This window comes from Sceloporus occidentalis, unplaced genomic scaffold, assembly GCF_023333645.1.
Source record: "Sceloporus occidentalis isolate IW3139 unplaced genomic scaffold, rSceOcc1.0.p SCAF_4, whole genome shotgun sequence".
Classification (NCBI taxonomy): domain Eukaryota; kingdom Metazoa; phylum Chordata; class Lepidosauria; order Squamata; family Phrynosomatidae; genus Sceloporus; species Sceloporus occidentalis.
The window spans coordinates 198,784,262-198,805,783 of NW_028316984.1; the positions used below are offsets into that span (position 1 = coordinate 198,784,262).

At 44.5% G+C, this 21,522-nt stretch overlaps 1 protein-coding gene across 1 annotated transcript in view; it reads left to right on the forward strand.

Annotated features, from left to right (window-relative positions):
* The first annotated feature begins 1,959 nt into the window (after positions 1-1,959).
* Positions 1,960-21,522, forward strand: part of GMFB (glia maturation factor beta) — a 30,926-nt gene continuing 11,363 nt past the window's right edge. The window contains exons 1-5 of the mRNA XM_089522876.1: positions 1,960-2,110; positions 12,979-13,075; positions 17,745-17,794; positions 19,331-19,380; positions 20,354-20,436. Coding sequence (XP_089379002.1) covers positions 2,108-2,110; positions 12,979-13,075; positions 17,745-17,794; positions 19,331-19,380; positions 20,354-20,436 — 283 coding nt within the window. The 5' untranslated portion in view covers positions 1,960-2,107. The remainder of the gene's footprint in view (positions 2,111-12,978; positions 13,076-17,744; positions 17,795-19,330; positions 19,381-20,353; positions 20,437-21,522) is intronic.

The window sequence follows — 21,522 nt, forward strand, 5'->3', positions numbered from 1 at the left end:
TCAAGAAGTGCGCATGCGTCTAAATTCACGCATGCTCAGTAGGGGTTAGGGAAGCCGCTGCCCTTCCTTTCTCTACGTTTTGACAAGCGGGGTGAGAGCGCATGCGCATGTTCGCAAGTAGTGAGGGAAGGCGATACCCTTCGTTCCTTTACCCTTTCTCAAGCAGGGAGCGCACGTGTCCCTTAGGCGCATGCTCACTAGGGCTGATGAAGCCACTACCCATTGTTCTCTGCCCTTTGTCAACAAAGAGCGCGTGCGCTTAGTTTGTGCGCATGCTCAGTAGATGTAAACGAAGCCCCTGTCCTTTCTTTCTCATCATCTCTGCCCTTTTCTGCCTGACATGCCTGGATCAGCTGGTGCCTTGAAGTGCTCCATTTACAGTTCAGTCAAACGTGGCCTACAGACTTTCAGTACTCACTGTTATTAGATGACAAAAATAAGATGGTTCCTATCACCAGCCGGGCTACAGACTCAGGCACGCATGTCATAGAATTACAATAGCATTGCCACTTCCCTTTGCTAAGAACATCTCTGTACAGCATGGATATGAATCATGCAGCCTTCAAGACCATAGAATAATAGAGCTGGAGGAGACCACAAGGGCCCTGATCCAGTCCAGCCCCATTCTGCCATGCAGGAAATCCCAAGCAAAGCATCCCTGACAGATGGCCATCCAGCCTCTGCTTAAAGACCTCCAAGGAGGGAGACTCCATTACACTCTGAGGAAGGAGTTTGTTCCACTGTTGAACAGCCCTTACTGTCAGGAAAGTCCTCCTAATGTTGAGCTGGAATCTCTTTTCTTGCAGCTTGCATCCAATGCTCCATTGGGTCCTGTTCTCTGGAGCAGCAGAAAACAAGCTTGCTCTCTCCTGAATATGACATCCCTTCAAATATTTAAACAGGGCTATCATATCACCTCTTAACCTTCTCTTCTCCAGGCGAAACATACCCAAATCTTCCCGAGGGGCCCTTCTCTCTCCCCCACAATCCTCTGAAGCCCGTTTGGTGGGAACAAGGGAGAGGGCCTTCTCAGTGGCTGCTCCCAGGCCCTGGAACTTCTCCCTGCTCTCCTTTCAGTGGAAGAAGATACAAAGCTTCTTGTGCCATCAGATTTCTTTCATACTGACAAGGGTTGGACTTTAAATGCTTTGTACTGTAATTTAGAGTTTACGGTTTGCATAGTATTTTTTTTAAAAAAACATATTTTACATTTTAAAGCATAGCTGTTTTAACTTTTAAAATTGTTTGGTTCTTTTTTTTAAATTTATAGTTATACATTTCAATGCTGTTGTGTTGTTTTTTAAACTGTATTATTTTAAATGTGCTTGAGTGCCTGTAGTGGGAAAAAGAGAGGATATAACTGAATAAAATAATAATAATAATAATAATAATAATAAATAATGTTATTGTACTTTAGTGTTTTTAAACGTCTGTTTGCTTCAGAAACAATTGTTTCCCCTTATATTATATTTTAATTACATTATCTTATATAGTACACACATTATTTGTTATTATTATTTATTAAATAAATATTATTTATTAAATATAATTAAATATTATATTATTTATTAAATAATAATAATAATAATATAGTACACGTATTATCCAGAGGAAAATATAATACAAATATAAATATAATATATATAGACATTGTATTTATATTTATATTTTCCTCTGGATAATATGTGTACTATTTTTTAAAAAGGAAAAGCTCTTGTTGCCATGGCAACAGCGCTTCCGGGTTGGCAAGGCGGAAGAGATGGGGAAGAACTGCCCCGCCCCTAATTAGAACAGCGAGACGGTAGGCCGCAGGCGCCGCTTTAGTTTCAGGACGCTCTAGGCGTGGGCGGAGAAACGGATGCTCTGGGAGAAAGGAATGAGGGTCACGTGAGAGCACGAGCTCTGCCGACTGCGCCTCACTCTGCGTGCAGTTGGGTGAGGCAGCCGGCCGGGGCTACTGGCGCCGCTGATTGGCTTAGCGGTTCGAGGGAGCATGCGCACTAAGTGTAACTGACGCCGGACAGGGCCGGGCAGACAGGGCTGAGCTCTTAAAGGGGCCGCGCGCGGATTTGGAGGAAAAGGAGGTGGTGGTTGCTGTTGGTGCAAAATGGTGAGTGTAGACTGGCTTCTTCTTTCTTGGGAGGGAAGGAGATGAGTCCTGATTTACTCTTCTTATACAGTCTTGTGCAAGAAGGCTTGGGCTGCGGTGCAATTGCAATATAGTTAATAAATGCAATTGCATTTGCACTATATTTGCATTTGCGCTAGAACTGCAATTGCAATGTCAATGCAATGCACAGGGAAGGAGGGTGGATTGGGACCCCTTAAAAATATGTAGTAATATATGTATGGTTTATGTATTTTTTAGTTAAGATATTTGGAAAATTAATAAAAGTGTTAAAAATGTCCATGCATGGTCAGACATTTCAGGCAAATGACAAAACAAAACCTTCAGAGGGGAAAAAAGGAAGGATATTGGGTGTTTCCTCCATCCTTCCTTTCCCCTTTTAATGTTTTAGGAAGATCCTTCCTAGGAAAGAAACTGAAAGGGTTGTCTCTGTTTCTTCTTCTCTTTCTGCTCTGATCCAATTTTGGGAGGGTTGAAGGGAGTGTGTATTATGGATTGATATTGTCCCCCCCCCCCAATATGTAGCATTTAATTTGTAAAAATGTATATGCTGATCCATGATGGTGATTTTTGGAATAAATTAAAGCAACCAAGTAAAATAAAACTGCTCCCACAAATATACCCCATCTTAAATAAAGTGAAATACAGTAAGTTGGAGTACAATTAAGGCTGCATCTACACTGGAGAAATAATGCAGTTTGAAACTGTGGAATCCTGGGATTTGTAGTTTTACAAGGTCTTGGGCTTTCTGTGCCTAAAGGACCTGCTGCCTCACAAAAGTACGAAGCCCAGGATTCTGCAGGATGGGTCCATAACAACGAAAGTGGTGTCAAACTGCATTGTTTCTGCAGTGCAGATGCACCCTTACTTGTACTCTATCCAAAATGAGTATCTTTCCACTCCTTAGGGCGGTGCAGGGAACTGGTGGCTCTCCTGGTGTTTTTCTCCATCAGCCCCATGTAATGTTGGCCCCATAGTAAGGAATTGTGGGGGTTATATAGTTAAAAATGATAATGGTCAGCAAATGGAAGGCAGTAGTGGAAGACTCAGTCAGGGAAGCCAAGTCCCTGAGTCTGCAAGACCTGGGGCTTTTGGAGAGGCACCTCCTTGGTTCACCATAAGTCTCCATGGTTTGGCTCGGTCATTAATCAGAATGGAGACCAATAAATGGGCTCTAGAACAACTGAAGCCAGAGTTCCCCCTAGAAACCAGGACTGTCGTACTGTAGTTTGGATATGTCACGAGATGACATGACTCATTAGAACAAACAGTAATGCACACAGACAAGAAGGTAGAAGGCAGTAGGCAAAGAGGAGGACTATGCTCCAGAGGGATACACTCAATCAGGGTCTCCTTGGACCTGAGCAAGGCTGTTGGTAACAGGGAGACTTGGAGGGCTCTCATTCATAGGATTGCCGTAAGTCAAAGTCAGCTTGATGGCAATTAACAATGCAACAACAGCATCTGTTGAAATTGCCTTAATAGCAAATCACTGCCACAAGATCAGTGTTGGAATCAGAGAATTGGAAGAGACCCCAAGGGTCATCCAGTCCAGTCCCATCCTGCCATGCGGGAACTCACAATCCAAGCACCCCCCCCCCCCCAAATTGCCACCCAACAGCTGCTAATAAACCTCCAAAGTAGGAGACTCCACCACTCTCCAAGGGAGTGTCTTCCACTGTCAAACAGCTCTTACTCTCAAGAAGGTCTTCCTAATGTTGAGCTGGAATCACTTTTTCTCTGATTTGAACCCATTGTTCTGTGTCCTATTCTCTGGAGCAACAGAAAACAAGCTTACTCTGCCCTCCATATGAGCACGTTCCACTATCAAACAGCTCTTACTGTCAGGAAGTTCCTCCTAATGTGGAGCTGGGATCTCTTTTCCTGGAGCTTGCATCCATTGTTCCTGGTCCTGTTCTCTGGGGCAGCAGAAAACAATCTTGCTCCATCCTCAACATGCCACCCCTTCAAATACTTAAACAGGGCTATCATATCACCTCTTAACCTTCTCTTCTCCAGGCTAAATGTACCCAGCTCCAAAATTTGCTCCTCATAGGGCTCGGTTTCCAGACCTTTCACCATTTTAGTCGCCCTCCTTTGGACACGCTCCAGTTTCTCAATGTCCTTTTTGAATTGTGGTGCCCAGAACTGGACACAATATTATTCCAGGTGACCAAGGAGAATAGAGTGGTACTACTGTTTCCCTAGATCTAGACACTATATTTCTATTGATGCAGCCTAGAATCGCATTGGCTTTTGTAGCTGAGGAGAAGCACAGGTTCACCATGCCTGCCTTAGGGCTACAGTTATGGTCATGAACGTGGAGTAAATATTTCCTTGTCCCTTGCTTAGGGCCTGAATGTAAATGGTGGACAGATGAGTGGCTAAAGCTATGAGGGTGATGAACCCCCTTTTCGCAGTCCTCTCAGTGCCACCTTTACACCTGACTACTTCGAAGTAAGTCCTATTGAGGGAAGCCAACATGGAACTGAAGGCTGAGCCCTTGGCCAGGTGATGGATGCAGCTTCCTTCAAGCGACTCCTGCTAAATGCATGGTGAAACCTGAAGTGGCTGCTGAGATATACTTGGGAGTTGCAAATTAATCTCATCTGTGTTTTCTTGGAAGTAAATGATTCTGAATGAAATGTGGCTCCTTTTGTGGAAGAGCTGGTCTAATCTGGAATGATAAAATCTCATTTTGTCTCTGTGTGTCATTTAACCCAACTCTTTCACCTAAAGCTTTGATGTTTAAATTATCTGATATGAGGGGCTGGTTTACTCCTTCCCCACAATGTACCAGAGACTGGCATCATATTTTTGTGCATTGGCTGTAACTTTCCTTCTTTCTTGAAAAGTCTCCAGGGATAGGCAGCTGACATTTGCTATTTGCACCGACCCACAGACCACCACTTTGAGTTGTTATTATTGCTGTTGTTATTTTGTACCTTCAAGTCATTTCCAACTTACGACAACCCTAAGGCGAACCTACCATGGGGCTTTCTTGGCAAGATTTGTTCAGCAAGTTTGCTATTAGCACTGATCACTTATGACACTTGTTTATGCACTTTTCCTGGGAGAAAGGTTCATTGATCTCATTGGAGCTTCCTTAATGGAAAACATGCATAGGATTGTGCTCTCTTAAGAGCAGTTTTTATGCATCCTCTATTTTAGGCATACCTCTTTATGAGAGTAGCCATTCTAGTCTACAGAAGCGATGCTAAACTTCGAATCTGGATGACTTCTGTGTTGGTTTATCTGGTGGGAAAGAGTGTGATTCCATGGCTCTCTGGTAGCTGCCACACTGCAGAATGAATGCACTTTGATACCACTTTAATTGTCATGCCTCTGTTCGCTGGAATTTTAGGATTTATAATTTGTTGCGGACAGAGAAGGCTAAGCATCTCACAAAAGTACAGATCCTAGAATTCTATATCATTGAGCCATGGCAGTTAAAGCAGTGTCAAACTGCATTAATTCTGCAATGTGGAAACAGCCATTGTCCTCCAGATGTGGCTAGTAGATGCTGATAGAAGAGGATTGGCATGCCCATATGCCTGGGGTGGGGGTAGATGGGTTTTGACACTCTTCAGACATTTCTGGTTCTCTATAGGTAGTCCTTCCCTCCATCTTCCTAATGCTCAGTATGGAAATTAGCATTCTCTCCTTGGATACTTAAAAACCTGTTGGAGTAACTTACACCCAACTTCGCGTAGAAAGAGCAAGACTTCGGTGGCCTCAAGCTGTTTATTGGTGAGAGGTCTTAATCTTAAATCCAACTGCATACAAAGAAATGTAGGGTAAGTCTGTATTGCAGGACCTAATCCAGTTTAACGGTCACAATGCCCACCCAAGAATTATGTGCTGGGGATGCTGATACAGGAACTGAGGCTTCTCCGAGATTCCCACCTTATTCCCAAATTAGTGTTGGTTTTACGTTCATCGATATGCATGACAAAATACAGCAATACAGGTAAAAAAGCCCCTGCCCCAAGGAGCTTACCATTTAAAGGTAAAGACTGAACTAATGAAATGGAGGGTAGAAGTAAAGTAGCATTTAAGAGCCATTGTAGCATAGTGGTTTCAGCATTAGACTAGGATTCTGGAGAGCAGGATTGGAATCCTGGCTCAGCCATGGAAAACCACTGGATGACCTTGGACACGTCATACTCTCTCAGCCTCAAAGGATGATCATATAATAATAATAATAATAAAGTTTTATTTATATACCGCCCTTCCAACGATCAGGGCAGTGAACAACAGCTAATACATTAAAATACAAATACATATATCAATAACAATATTAAAATAAACATTAAAACACATCATCAACATTAAAACCCCAACAGCCAGCTGCCATCGCTGTCGAAGGGTAGGGGGAGACTAGCTAGGATCTAATTCAGGGAACGCCAACCTGAACAGGGCAGTGTATTCCAGAGGGTCGGGGCGACGATGGTATATGACCTCCTTGTTGTGGAGGCCAGTCTAGCCCCAGGGACCCTCAAAAGTTGCTGCCCAGATGTTCTGAGGGTGCGGGGCGGAATGTATTGGGAGAGGCGGTCCTCCAGGTATCCTGGGCCCAAGCCATGTAGGGCTTTATAGGTTATCACCAACACCTTGTATTGTGCCCGGAAGCGGATGGGCAGCCAATGTAGATCTTTAAGTACAGGTGTAATATGACTGGCCCTGGAGGTACCAGTGACCAGTCTGGCTGCCATATTCTGTACCATCTGTAGCTTCCGGGTTTGGTACAAGGGTTGCCCCATGTAGAGCGCGTTGCAGAAATCCAATCGAGAGGTTACCAGAGCATGTACTACCATTTCAAGGTCTCTCTGGGCCAGGTATGGGCGCAGCTGGCGAATAAGCCGAAGCTGATAACAGGTGCTCCTGACCGTCGCATCCACCTGAGCTGTAAGGTGGAGCGACGAGTCAAGAAGCACCCCCAGACTGTGCACGGAGTCCTTCACAGGAAGCGTGATCCTGTTCAGGACAGGTGGAACCACCGCCATTCCTGGACCAGGGGAACCTATCACAAGTACCTCCATTTTCTCTGGATTCAGACTGAGTCGGTTTTCCCTCATCCAGCCCATTACCGACTCCAGACAGGCCACGAGAGGAGAGACGCCATCCTCGGTCACTGCATCAGTCGGAGACATAGAGAAGATTATTTGGGTGTCATCAGCATATTGATAACCCCGCGCCCCATGTCTCCGGATGATCTCTCCCAGCGGTTTCATGTAAATGTTAAAAAGCATGGGAGATAGAATAGCTCCTTGAGGGACCCCGGTTGTAAGGGCCCTCTTATCGGAGCATTCGTCTCCCAGCTGCACCATCTGGAACCTCCCAGAGAGGTAGGACCGGAACCACTGGAGCGCAGTGCCCCCGATTCCCACCTCTACCAGGCGCTCCAGAAGGATACCATGGTCTATGGTATCGAAAGCCGCTGAGATGTCCAAGAGCACCAACAGGGAAAACCTGCTCTGAAGAAACCTGCCAAGAAAACCCTATGGTAGTTTCAACTTAGGGTTGGAGAAACGACTGGAAGGCATGCAACAACAACACATTTGGCGTTTAAGAGAGGTAATACAGAAGTGAGTCCTGATCTTTTCACCCTGGAGAGACGGAGGCTGGAGAATTCCAAAAGTATTTCTTTTTTACCTTGGCAACAGGGTTGTGACAATACAGTTGTGATGGCTCCTTCCAGGCCCGAAACCTCCCATGATTGGTACATGTGTTGTTCTGAGTAATAAATTCATGTGTCGCCACAAATGCCTAGAATGCAACCTGTTCTAGAAACAGGGCTGTGGCTCAGCTGGTGTCACTTTGTAATAGCATGCAATAATTATAACTGGGAGGTTGTATTTCTGCACAGTAGTTGTACAAGCCTTCCTGCAAATCGCACACAGATGCCTTATAAAACTTTGTCAGCCTTTGCATCCTGCACTTTTTTCTTCAGAAAGACCAAAGCATTGGTTCTTTTCTTGGGATGGTTCAGTTTGTTTCTTTCTAGTGTTGGTTTCTGGAAGATGCTCTAAAACTACTTTAGAGTCTTGCAGATGCACTAATGCAGGCCTAGGCATGGTTGCATAGTGTTCATATATCATAAGTCCTTTGTTGTTGTTGTGTGCCTCCTTGCCATTTTTGACTTATGGTGCCCCTGTCATGGAGTTTTCCTGTCGAGTATCTTCAGAGAGGGTTTGCTGTTGCCATCCTCTGAGGCTGAGAGAGTGTGATGTATCCAAGGGCACCCAGTGGGTTTTTATGCTCAAGCAGAGATTTGAACCCTGGTCTCCAGAGTTGTAGTCCAGCTTTCAAACCACTACACCAAGTACTGCAATAGTTATTTTCCAGTATCCAGGAACTTAGCAATTTTCAGGCCTTACAATATATGAACTTCACACGGCCAGTTTAATGAAAACGTATATAGACGTGTTTAATTAACGCTTCTAAGATTTTTATTTCTGTTTGATAGGTGGTGGTTTTGTATGCCTTGTAATGCTTGGAATACTTAGGAGGAGCTATCCAGCGTCCAAAACACACTGTAGAAATAATCTGGTTTGAGACTGCTTTAACTTCCCTGGCTCAGTGCTATGGAATCCTGGGAATTGTAGTTTATTGTCTGACAGAGAATTATTATTATTATTATTATTATTATTGTACTTTATTTATATCACGCTGTAGATTTACACAGCGCTGTACATACAAGATAATAATACAAGATAGATAAAAAAGATAAAAAAGCAGACAATAAATTAAAAAGATCAGATTTCAAATATCAAATCAAATATCAGATCTCAGATAACAATTGGATAAACAAAGGCTAAATATCTCACAAAATGACAGTTTCCAGAATTCCCTAGCATTGAGCCAGGCAGTTAAAGTGGTCTCAAACTGGATTATGTCTGCAGTGTGTTTTGGACCCAGATAGTACATATTACTGAATTTCTTTATTTTTTTGCCAGTGTGGCATAGCAGTTTAAGGTTTGGACTAGTACTCTGGAGGCCAGGATTGAATTCCCACTTGCCCATGAAACCCCTGGCGGACCTTGGGCAAGGCGCACTCTCTCAGCCTCAGAGGCTTGCAGTGGCAAACCTCCTCTGAGCAAATCTTGCCAAGAAAACCCCCATAATTATTAGATTTTTTTTTTTTGCATTCTCTCTTCCTCTCCTTAGAAACATAGATTTTCGTGCATGCAAATCCTGCTGCCTCTCCCCTCTTGCAAACATCCAATTTGCTCCTACTAAATCACAGGGCAATAACTTTGCAAACTAGTAAACAAACACACACACACGCACACGCACACACACAAAGGGTTTTCTCCTGCCCTGTTGGGTTCTCCATCTTTCTCTTCTCTCAATTGGAAAGATGGCGAGATAAAGATTTCTTCTTTACAGAAACTACAGTGTACCTTTGTTATATGCTGGGGTTTGGTTCCAGGATCCCCTGTGGATAACAAAATCCGTGGATGCTCAAGTCTTATTAAATGTAATGACATAGCAAAATGGTGTCCCTTATAAAAAATGGAAAATCAAGGTTTGATATTTGAAATTTATACTTTTTTGGAACATTTTCAAACCGTGTATACTTGAATCCGTGTATAAAAAAATCCGTGTATAAGAAGGGCTGACTTTATTCCTAGGTTATGATATAGCCTTTATGTATATGTAGATTAAAGCCATTAGTAAACTTTTGTTTAACCTCCAAGCTGTTTGTGTTGCTTTTGGGTCAGGCTCAGTTCTTAGAAAAGCATAGACAAAGACACCTTTCTGCTACTCTGCTGATTTAAAGCTAGACCCTAACAGGCTTGGCTTTGACATTTTTAATATTTAAATATTGTTTCTTTGCCAAAGGCTGAAGCCTTAGGAGACTTGAATTGCCCAACGATAAGGTACACAACGACAACAAAGTGAGAGGTGAGCTGGATCAGCAAAAACAAGCTTGCCATAATGGAGGACCTCCAAACCGGGACAAATGTAGGACAAGGTTTGAAAATGTAGGACATTTTTTAAAAAAATTTCCTGGCTAGGAAATTAAAAAAAAAAAGTCCTAGATTTTTAAACCTTGTCCTCCTCCTCCTCCTCCCGGCCTGGGAGGGAGCCTAGGCCGGCTCCCACGCCGGGAAGGGCGCGGGGAAGCTTGGCATCGCGGCGATTGCCGCGGTGCCAGGCTTCCTCCTCCTCCTCCCGGCCTGGGAGGGAGCCTAGGCCGGCTTCCAGGCCGGGAAGGGCGCGGGGAAGCTTGGCATCGCGGCGATCGCCGTGGTGCCAGGCTTCCTCCTCCTCCTCCCGGCCTGGGAGGGAGCCTAGGCCGGCTCCCAGGCCAGGAAGGGCGCGGGGAAGCTTGGCATCGCGGCGATTGCCGCGGTGCCAGGCTTCCTCCTCCTCCTCCCGGCCTGGGAGGGAGCCTAGGCCGGCTCTCAGGCCGGGAAGGGCGCGGGGAAGCTTGGCATCGCGGCGATTGCCGCGGTGCCAGGCTTCCTCCTCCTCCTCCCGGCCTGGGAGGGAGCCTAGGCCGGCTCCCAGGCCGGGAAGGGCGCGGGGAAGCTTAGCATCGCGGCGATCGCCGTGGTGCCAGGCTTCCTCCTCCTCCTCCCGGCCTGGAAGGAAGCCTAGGCCAGCTCCCAGGCCGGGAAAGAGGCGGAGGCTGTTCCTCATCGCGGCGATTGCCGCGGAGGGAAGCGGCTTCCTCCTCCTCCCGGTCTGGGAGGAAGCCTCAGCAGGCTCCCAGGCCGGGAAAGAGGCAGGGGCTGCTCCTCATCGCGGCGATCGCCGCGGTGGGAAGCGGCCTCCTCCTCCTCCCTGGCCTCGCGCAGGCCTTGGAGGACCCCACGGCTGGAGCTCCGACCGCGGAGCCGCCTCGAAGGCCTCGCTGGGGCCCGGGAGGGAGCGTCTCCGTGGCTGGAGCTCCAACCGCGGAGAGCCTTCCCAGGCCTCAGCAAGGCCTTGGAGCCGCCGCGGGGGCCGAGGTGGCTGTGGTGGGCGGGGCCGTCCCGGTTTGGGCGCCAAACCGGACCGGGACCGGGTTGGCACCGCCCAAACCGGGATTGTCCCACCCCCCGGCGGGATATGGCAACCCTATTTACATGTCATCCCACCAGATATTTAAAAAGGGCTGTACTATTATCTCTTAATGTTACCTTCGCCAAGATGAAAATACCCAGCTCCCGAAGTCATTCCTTACAGAGCTTAGCTTCCAGACCTTTGCCCATTTTGGTCACCCTCCTCTGGACATGTTTCCACAGTGGTACCCAAAACTGGATGCAGCACTTAGTCCAATTGGGTTTCAGTGGGTCTTAGGCCTGTTACAGACTGCCAAAATAAAGCTGCTTTGGGTCTCTTTGGAGGTATGCTGTTTAAATGATGCATGCACCCTAAGAATCCGGAAGCTGCACCAAAGCTGCAGTCCAGTGCTTAGGAATGGAGTGTGGCTTTGCTGCGACCTCCAGACTCTTAGGACCCATGCATCATTTAAACAGCATACCTCCAAAGAGACCCAAAGCAGCTTTATTTTGGCAGTCTGTAACAAGCCTTAGTCTCTTAAAAAGTGCTAGATTGAATTTAAGCCTGGCTTGGAACTGTCCGTGGCTATTCTATTGTAAACTGATCTTTGGAAAGTTATACTGTACTTTTGGACTACAACTCCCAGAAGTCTTTGATGGCATGGTTACTGGCCATGCTAGCTAGAGGAATTCTGGGGGCTTGTAGACAACAAAGGTAGCCTTCTTGGGCTGTATGCGTGTATAGTCAGCCCTCCACATTTTCAGCTTTGACTTTGCGGATTTGATTAATATATTTTCTCTAGGAATATTCTAGGATGGATGGATGGATGGATGGATGAATGGGGATCTGATGGGATTTAACAGTAGGGAGAAAAGGTCATAGACAGCTTTGCAACAACGGACATAAATTCCTTCTGTACCTCCTTTGAGGTACGTTGTGTCATCCTGAATAACGTTATCTGCATAAACCTATTTTGCATGCATATCTTTCCCTTCACTTTTTAAATTGCTGTTTAGGAAGCAGATCTCTGGGGTCTGGGATTTGTTTGTGTGTGTGTGTGTGCGAGTGTTATGTTATTTTTTTCTCTGATTGTATACATTTGATATTCTGCCCTTTGGTGGAAAGAATGTTATAAATAAATGTTGTCGTTGTTGTTACTGCTCTATAGCGTAGTGCCCTTTCAGTTGTGTTGTGGACCATTCATTGGCCATGTTAGCTGAGGGATGGTGCAAGTTGTAGTGCAACAGAGCTGGAAAGCACCAGGCTGGGAAAGGTAAGCAAAGACCTTGGCTGCTGCAACACTGCAGTAATAATAATAATAATAATAAATATTTATTTATGTCCCTTCTTTCTCCGATTATAAAAATAAGGTAGTTTGACACTACTCTAACTGCCATGGCTCAATACTATGGAATTCTTGGATTTGTAGTTTTGTGACTTATTTAGCCTTCTCTGTCAGAGAGCTTTGGTGCCCCACCAAACTACAAATCCCAGGATTCCATAGCATTGAATCATGGCGGTTAAAATGATGTCAAACTGCTTCATTTCAGCAGTGTGGCAGTAGCCCACAATGGTAAATGCTTGATGGAAACTACTGCTTGGCAATAGATTTTTGGAAGTGAGGTTTGGAAATCCTCTCTCTGCAGTAACTTTTCCGTTACAGTCGGGTTCATGGATCTATGCACCTTCTCATCCCCAAAAATTGTTGTAGCTTTTTCTCTGCTTGTTGTATTGTCCAGCTTTATCTTCAACAGATGGGAAATCAGAGGGGCATGTCTGACCGAAATTAAAAACCTCTTGCTCATCCTCTTTTCTTTTTTTCCGCCCTCCTGCCTCCCTTCCCCCCTTTCTAGAGCGAGTCCCTTGTGGTTTGTGACGTTGCCGAAGACCTTGTGGAGAAGCTGAGAAAATTCCGTTTCCGCAAAGAAACAAACAATGCTGCCATTATCAGTAAGATGAAAAGCGCTGCCCACCCAAAGGGGAAAGATCTGAGAAGGGAGGGATGAGTCTGGGCATACATTACATTGTGTGGAGGATGGAGGAGAAGAGACTAATGCAAAGCCCTGTAAAAGTATGGAGCCTTTTTTTTTTTTTTTTTGGTAACATGCCAACTTGGGGATTCTGGAACTTGTAGTCCAAAGAAGTAACTTTTCCGTGCTTGGGTTCACTTGGTGCTACTGAGCACAGAGTTGAAAGAGCATTGAATGTTTTGAGGATACCAAAGAGCCAGCATGGTTTGAGTGTTGGACTACAACTCTGGAGATCAGGGTTCGATTCCCAGCTCGGCCACGGAAACCCAGTGGGTGACTCAGGGCAAGTCACACTCTCTGAACCTCAGAAGAAGGCAGTGGCAAACCTCCTTGGAACAAATCTTGCCAAGAAAACCCCATGATAAGTTCGCCTTAGAGTCTCCATAAGTCAGAAATGACTTGAAGGCACACAGCAGCAACAACAACACAATTCCATGTGTGATCTTGATGTGGAAGGCCAGTGAGGGATAAAACAAAGGTCAGCACTATGATCTGGTAATCCCTGGTTGAGATAATCTCTCTCCTGTGTGTCTGAGTGGCTTTTGGCTACTGACATCTACTCTCAACCTTTTGCCTGAAAGTAAGACCAATTTACTATAGTGGATCTTCAACAACCTGGTCTTTTCCAGATATATTGTACTCTATCTCCTATCTTTCCCAGCCAACACGTCTGGGGATAGTGGATGTAGTAGTCCAACACATCTGGGGTTTTTTGGATTGAAGGAGGTTGCCATGGGCGGTTAGCGGTTGTAAGGATTCCTGAATACATGTGCATGAAGTACTTTACATAATCCACAAACAGGGATGGGTGTGAATTGGCCTACTTTGGGACATGTCACTTGCTTATCTTTGCTCTGATTTCTGTTGTTGTTACTGTGTGCCTTCAAGTCATTTCCGACTTACGGTGATCCTTGGGCTCTATCACAGGGTTTTCTTGGTAAGAATTGTTCCGAGGGCGTTTGCTTTTTGCCTTCCTCTGAGGCTGAGAGTGTGTGACTTGCCCAAGGTCACCCAGTGGGTTTCCATGCCCAAGCGGGAATTCAAAACTGCGTCTTCAGACTTGTGGCCCAGCACTCAAACCACTACACTACGCTGGCTCACCTTTAATGTCTGCTATCATAATTCCATATTAACCTGCAGATTTTTGAAAATTTAGCTTGAAATCTCATTTACTGATGCATATGTCAATATTTTTTCTCTCTGAAAATATGCATCATGTTATTTAGAGCAAATATGTTTCAGAGCTGCAGAGCTTCATTGCAGCAACTACCATTTGGGCAGACTAGAAGCGACATTTCCATCACCTTTACCTGCCATTTTAAGGACATGCCAGAGTGAAAGCTGGAAAGGATTCCTGTACTATTAATGGCTGTTTAGTGTCACACACTCTCAGCCTCAGGGGAAGGCAAAGGCAAACCCCTCAGAACAAATATTGCCAAGAAAACACCATGATGCTTCACATTAGGGTCGCTATAAGTGGGAAGCATGTCAGGTAAAAGGTAAAGGTACTGAAATGCCCTCTTCTACACAGCCATTAATGGACCAAAACCTGCTTCCAGCTTTCAGTCTGGCAATTCTAATTTCAGGGTGTGTGCCCTTCCCTTCCAAACCAGCTTAAAATTAGTTTTTTGTGGGTTTTTCAGGCTTTGTGGCCATGTTCTAGAAGATTTTCTTCCTGACGTTTTGCCAGCATCTGTGGCTGGCATCTTCAGAGAGCTTAAAATTGCCCCGAATGAGTATTTTTTGTTTTAAAAGGTCAGATTTCAGAATACTGTTGGCTCTCCATATTCATGGCTTTGACTTTTGTGGATTTGATTAACATATTCTCTCTAGGAATCTCTAGGTCCTCCAGCCTGACTCTGTGGTCAGCTTCTGCCAAACGTCATACTGGAACTAGAGATTCCTAGAGAGAACATTTCTCTAGGCATTGTAGGTCCTCCAGCGTAATTTCATTTCCAACATCTGGTAGATCCTGATCACAGAATTGCCCTGAAGGCCCTAGAGATTCTTGGGGAGTTGTTTTCTTGCGATTTCCCCACTTTCATGGGGGTCCTGCTCACCTAACCCCAACAGATGTGGAGGGTCCACTGTAAGTTATTTTTGGCATGTGTTGTGGCAGTGTGGTCTGTGGGAGATCCTGCAGACTGCATGAATTCCACTCTTTCTGAAGAGCCAAAAAACATTTAGGGAGTGAGAAATCCAATGGATAAGAATCCAACCTGTTGAGCAGCCTGGATCTCTCTAATCCATAAATTTACACAGGAATAGTTATACCAAATAGCTGGTTTTCTCTTGGCAGCTGGAACAGCACTGCTACCATCTCTGTCCAGGTCCTTCCGAAGGCTGGAAATGGTGTATTCTAGAGATGAGAATCGTGTGGCCCTCCACATGTGGTTGGACTGCAAATCCCAGCAAGCAAAACCATCATAGCCAATGATGAGGAATGCCTGGACATGTTGTCCATATGGAAGACTGCAGGATTCCCACCCCAGTATAATTGCTAATCTTAGGCTTTGGATCTGTCAGTGTAAAGATGCTGAAAATTCCCTTCTTTGGTTAATGTTTATAGCCTTCATTGTTGGACTGATAAACTGGAATATATCAAGGCACGTTTTCCCCTGTGTACCCTTTCCCCTGTACTATTTAACAGACTTCTCTGAACTACAGAGTTTGCTGGAAGTGCAATTTTCAAAAGAGTGGACTGTTACTAAAAAAAGGAGGGGCTTACATTTTAATAATATTTATACCTTCTATCTATGCCATTCTTTGAGACTTTGAGGCTGTGAACCATTCAGAGGAAAACAGCAGTTGAAAATAATCTCCACTTTTCAATCTGGCAACGCTAGGCTCAGAGTGTTTCCTCCTCCTCCCAAACCAGATTGAAATAGCTGTTTTTTGATTATTTTTAAAGGGTATCTGCAAAAATTGAAGCATCAGTGCCAGCAAATATCAGGGAGAGGGATGGGAAGCGTGATTTTTAACTGATGCCATATGGCATTAAGACTTTCCTGGAGAAGCAAACGTTATAATTTTGGAGAGAAATCTTTGGGCTTTTCTTTGAGGATCAAAATAAGATGGGCAACCTTGTGGGAAGAAAAAAAAAGACTGAGCAAAGAGACCACGGCTGAGAAAGGAGAGCACATTCTCTATGTTGGGAAGGAACCCTGTTTAGTATCTGCCAGCTTCAGGTGGTAGAAGACCTGGCATCTTGCGTTGTTGTGAAGGGTACATTTTGCTGGACATCTGTCTGTGGCAGAAACAAAGCTAGACAGACTGAGGCTTAATCATGATCTCAGGAATGTTCATACAAATCAGGTGTGGTCTGTTACTAGAAGTTGCGATGCCATCTTCCAATGCGGCCTCCTAATTTTGAGGTTCAAAAATGTCTCTTACTGGCCAATATCTCCCTCCACCAGTCTCAAAATGAGGCATCCCTGCCCATTTTCCATTTTAGCATCACCACACCAGTTCTAGGCCTCCATAGTCCTGGAAAAGGCAACTACTCCATCTCCCAAATGAAATAAAATGGTAATACACTTGGCCCTCTGTAGCTACAGATCCTGTGCTTCAACCATCCATGGCTTATTTTACTTAGGCGCCTTATAGACGGGCCTAAGCGGCGCCGTCGTTGCGCCAGGAATACGCGCGAGGGGCGGTGCTTCCGGGCACGCCATGCCCCTCGCGCGTATTCCGTACAGCAAGATGGCGGCGCCCTATACAGACGGGCGTGGCCATCTTGACGTAACGGACGCGCAGCGTTCAGATGTCTAAACCTGGAAGAGACGTCGCGAGTGTGCGCTTTGGCACTTGCGACGTCTCTTCCGGGTTGCCGGAAGAAGCGCGATTTTCACGCTCCTTTTTTACAGCGCGGGGGAGTCGCGTGGTTTGGCTGCAGCGGCTTCCCCGCGCTGCAACCGGCAGCGGCCCAAGTCCGCCCCTTTTGGGCGGTCTGTAATGGGCCTTATTTATTTTTCTCTTGCCTTTCTCCTGATATGGGGTCTCGAGCCAGCTAACAGCAAATTTAAAACAGTATAAATTTTATAAAATTCAGAAGCATTAAGAAGTATAAAGTGTAAAAAAACCCATTAGACAATTTAAAAGTTAAAAATGTTATGCATTAAAAATATTAAAATGTATTAAGAACCAAAATTAAAATGCAAACCATAAGACTTGAATTGCACAACATTTTGAAAGCCCAACCCTCATCAGTTTGAAAAAACCTGAAAGCACAACAAAAGTCTTTTTACCTGCCACTGTCATTTTGTTTTTTACATTTTGCTTTGATTCCATCTCCATGACCAGCGGGTTCTGTGCAGGTCCCACTGCTATTTGTTTTCAAGGTACTGCAAGATTATGGCCATGGGTGATACCTCCAGCCAAGAGAAGAGAGCTAGGAAAACTTATTTTCAGCTCCCCAAATCCCTGTTGGCTGGAGGGATTCTGGGAACTTATTTGAAAAAGTAAAAACTTTCCCACGCTATTCAAAAGTGGAAGGAGGTAAAAGAGAGACAAAAGAGAAAGAGAGCAGAGTGAGTGGTGGTTTTCACATAGCACAGATTTCATTGTCTATATTTTCTTTTTTATTACAGTGAAGATCGACAAAGACAAGCAGCTGGTGGTTCTGGATGAAGAACATGAGGTTTGTTGAATCCAAAGACATAGCTGTGTTAGTCTGGAAAATCAGTATGCAAAGAGATCTTGCAGCACCTTTGAGACTAACTGAAAGAAAGTTGGTAACACGAGCTTTTGTAGACTTGAGCCTGCTTCTTCACATGTATCAGTGGAAGTAGGCTCAGGTCAACAAAAGCTCATGAGATTTGTAGGTACTAGTCCCATGGTGGAGTGGTTTCTGTGGCTCTGCTGTTACCTATGCATTGTTTGGAAGCTGCCTAGAATTTAATCATAATATCATAGAGTTGGAAGGAGCCTCACGGACCATTGACTTCAACCCCCTGCTAAGTGCAGGGTCCCCAGCTAAAGCATCCCCAGCAGGTGGCTGTCCAGTGTCTTTTAGAAGACATCCAGAAAAGGAGACCCCACTACCTCTCTAAGCACTTGATTCCATTGTCAAATCACTCTTACTGTTAACACATTCCTCCTAATGTTCCATTGAAATCTACTCTCCTGCAACCTAAAACCAATAGATCTGGTCCTAATCTGCCCACTACACTCTGTGAGAGCCCTTGACATATTTAAAGAGGGCTATCATTCCACCTCTCCATCTTTTCTTCGCCAAGCTGGACATGCCCTGCTCCTTCAACCTCTCTTCATATGTTTTGTTCTCCATACCTTTTATCATCCTTCCCCTTCTCTGAACTCACTCCAACTTGTCTATATCTTTCTTAAAATGAGGTGCCCAGAACTGAACCCAGATGAGGCCTAACCAGTGCAAAATATAGTGGGAGTATTATTTCCCTTGACTTGGGAGCTATGCTTCTATTCACGCAAGCTAAGAAAGCATTTGCACTCTTCTCTCCAGCATCACACTGCTGGCTAATGTCCATCAGTAATCCCAAGGTCCTTTTCACATGTAGTACTGCTGAACCAAGTACTCCTGAACCTTTTATGTTTTTAATATGATTCATAGTTTAATTCAATTTTAATGTTGACTTTTTATATGGTTTTAATTATAATCTTTTCTATATGTAAGGTGCCTTGAGTCTTGGGGGCAAAGCGGGATATAAATACAGTTATTAATAATTAATAAGTACAGAACCATCTTATACCTGTGCATTGGGTTTTTGAGACCTAAATGTAGAATTTGCCTTTATTGAACTCAATTTTATTAATTTCAGCCCAAGTCCTTTTGAATTCCTATCTTCCAATGTTCCTATCTTCTAGTTATCCCTACTAGTTTTATATCATACACAAATTTTACAAGAATTTCCACCACCCATCATCTAAATCATTGATAAAAATAGTGAAGAGTGTCAGCCCCAGGACAAGACCTGTGGTGCTCCATTTCAGGCCTCTTTCCAATTTGAAGCACAGCCACTGATGCTCTTTGAACACAATTTTTCATCCAATTATGGACCCATTTGAGGGTGCTTCCATCTATGCCATATTTAGTCAGTTTACTATTCAAAATATGATGCAAGGCCATATCAAATGCTTGATAAGTCATTCATTTGTGACTTGTGTACAAGTAAAGTCTCTCTTTTCTTTTTTCCCCCAGGGCATTTCTCCAGATGAACTCAAAGATGAGCTTCCAGAGAGACAACCTCGATATCCTTTCTGTGGGGGATAAGGTTTTGTTTGGAAAATCCATTTCTTTTGTCTGTACTGGTGCATGTAAAGGCTTGAGCTGATGGGCTATCCTCTGTTTTAGTGTGTCAGCAGGGCCACAAAGGGAACCTGCAGATTCTTAAAGAAGAATCCTTTCCTTTCTATAGGTGAGTGGATGATGATTCATGAGACAGTGGTCAATTTGGCTTGGAGATTCTGGGAGTTCCAAAAATGGAGCATTTCCACACTCTGGGTTTTCCATTTCTTTCTGACTGTGATGGATGTGGCCAGCATACATTTAGAATGCCAGCTTGCAGACACTTTTACTCTTATTAATTTCTGTGGGTCATTTCCAAAGAGAGGCATGGATGTGGTGTGGTGTGGCCTCCAAGTGTGTGATGCGGCAGCTAAAGAAGCCAATATCATTCTAGGCTGCATCAACAGGAGTGTAGTGTCTAGATTAAGGGAAGGAATACCTGTAGTACCATTCTAGACTGCTTTGGTCAGATCTTACCTGGAATCCTGGGTTCTGGGCACCACAGTTCAAGAAGGATGTGGACAAGCCCAGCATTCAGCCTGGTCTGGTGCTTCATCAAACTACAAATCCCAGGATTCTGTAGGTTAGAGTCATGGCAGTTAAAATGGTGTCAAACTACTTTAATTCTGCACTGAGGCAATACGAGTACACCAACAGCAACAAATAAAAGCGTAGCACATTATACAAGGCCTGTTTCTCATTTTTTTTAAAAAAAAATTCAATTATCAGAGGCCTGCTAGAATGAAAATGGAAGATTGCCTTAGACTTTATTGCTGCATGAGATGAGGGAAGATTCTACTTTAAGAAAGAAAGCACCCCCTTGAGAGGGGTGCCTTTAAAGTATTACATAATAAACTTTTCACCCTTTAAACTCTGGCTTAAAGATTGATGTACAACTATTGCAAAGGCTGCTTTTTTCCTTAACCTTAAGAAAACATTCATTGTCTACAGCTACAAGTACCAGCATGATGACGGGAGAGTCTCTTATCCGCTCTGCTTCATCTTCTCCAGCCCTGTCGGTAAGTGGAACTTGATCTAACTCAGGTGTGACAACTAGGGGAGGCTAGCATTAGCCCTTTAGGAGATCTTGGGCTGCACCCTCAAAATTCCCCCTCTTTCATGCTCCCCAAATGCCCCCAACATCCCCTAGGGATCATGGGGAGCATTTTGCCATATTTGTAGGACCCGAGGGCCACTTTAGCCCTAGAACAGGACTTTTTCCCCACTGGTTTGCTTGCTTCTGGTTTGCTTACAGTTTTTTTTAAAAGACCTTTTCTGGCCCAATAATGATGGTGGTGATGATGATGATGATGATGATGATGATGATATATTCTTACCTGCCTGTCCCCGTGGATTGAGGCAGGGAACAACAACAAATCAACAGTGAACAACATCAATTAAAATGTATTAGTTAAAACATGCAACAGTTTTAAAGGAGAAACAAGAGCCCTGGTGGTGCAGTGGTTAATTGCCTGTACTGCAGCCTTGTCACCCACAAACCACAAGGTTGTGGGTTCAATACCAGCCAGGGGCTCGGGTTGACTCAGCCTGGCATCCTTATAATGTCACTAAAAATGAGTACCCAGCTTGTTTGGGACAATTGGCTTACACATTGTAAATTGCTTAGGGAGTGCTTAAGTGCACTGATAAGCGATATAGAAATGTGTTCATAGAATCATAGAGTTGGAAGAGACCACAAGGGACATACAGTCCAACCCCATGCCATGCAGGAACTCTCAATCAAATCATCCCTGACATATGGCCATCCAGCCTCTGTTTAAACACCTCTAAGGAAGGAGACTCCACTACACTCCGAGGAAGGAGTGTGTTCCACTGTCAAACATCCCTTACTGTCAGGAAGTTCTTCCTAATGTTGAGGTGGAATCTCTTTTCCTGTAGCTTACATCCATTGCTCCGGGTCCTAGTCTCTGGAGCAGCAGAAAACAAGCTGGCTCCCTCCTCAATATGACATCCTTTCAAATATTTAAAATGGGCTATCATATCTCTTCTTAATCTTCTCTTCTTGCTATTGCTTGCTATTGCTAGAAACAAGACATACACATTTTAAAACAGTCCACATTTAAAATTAAAATGCATTAATTAAG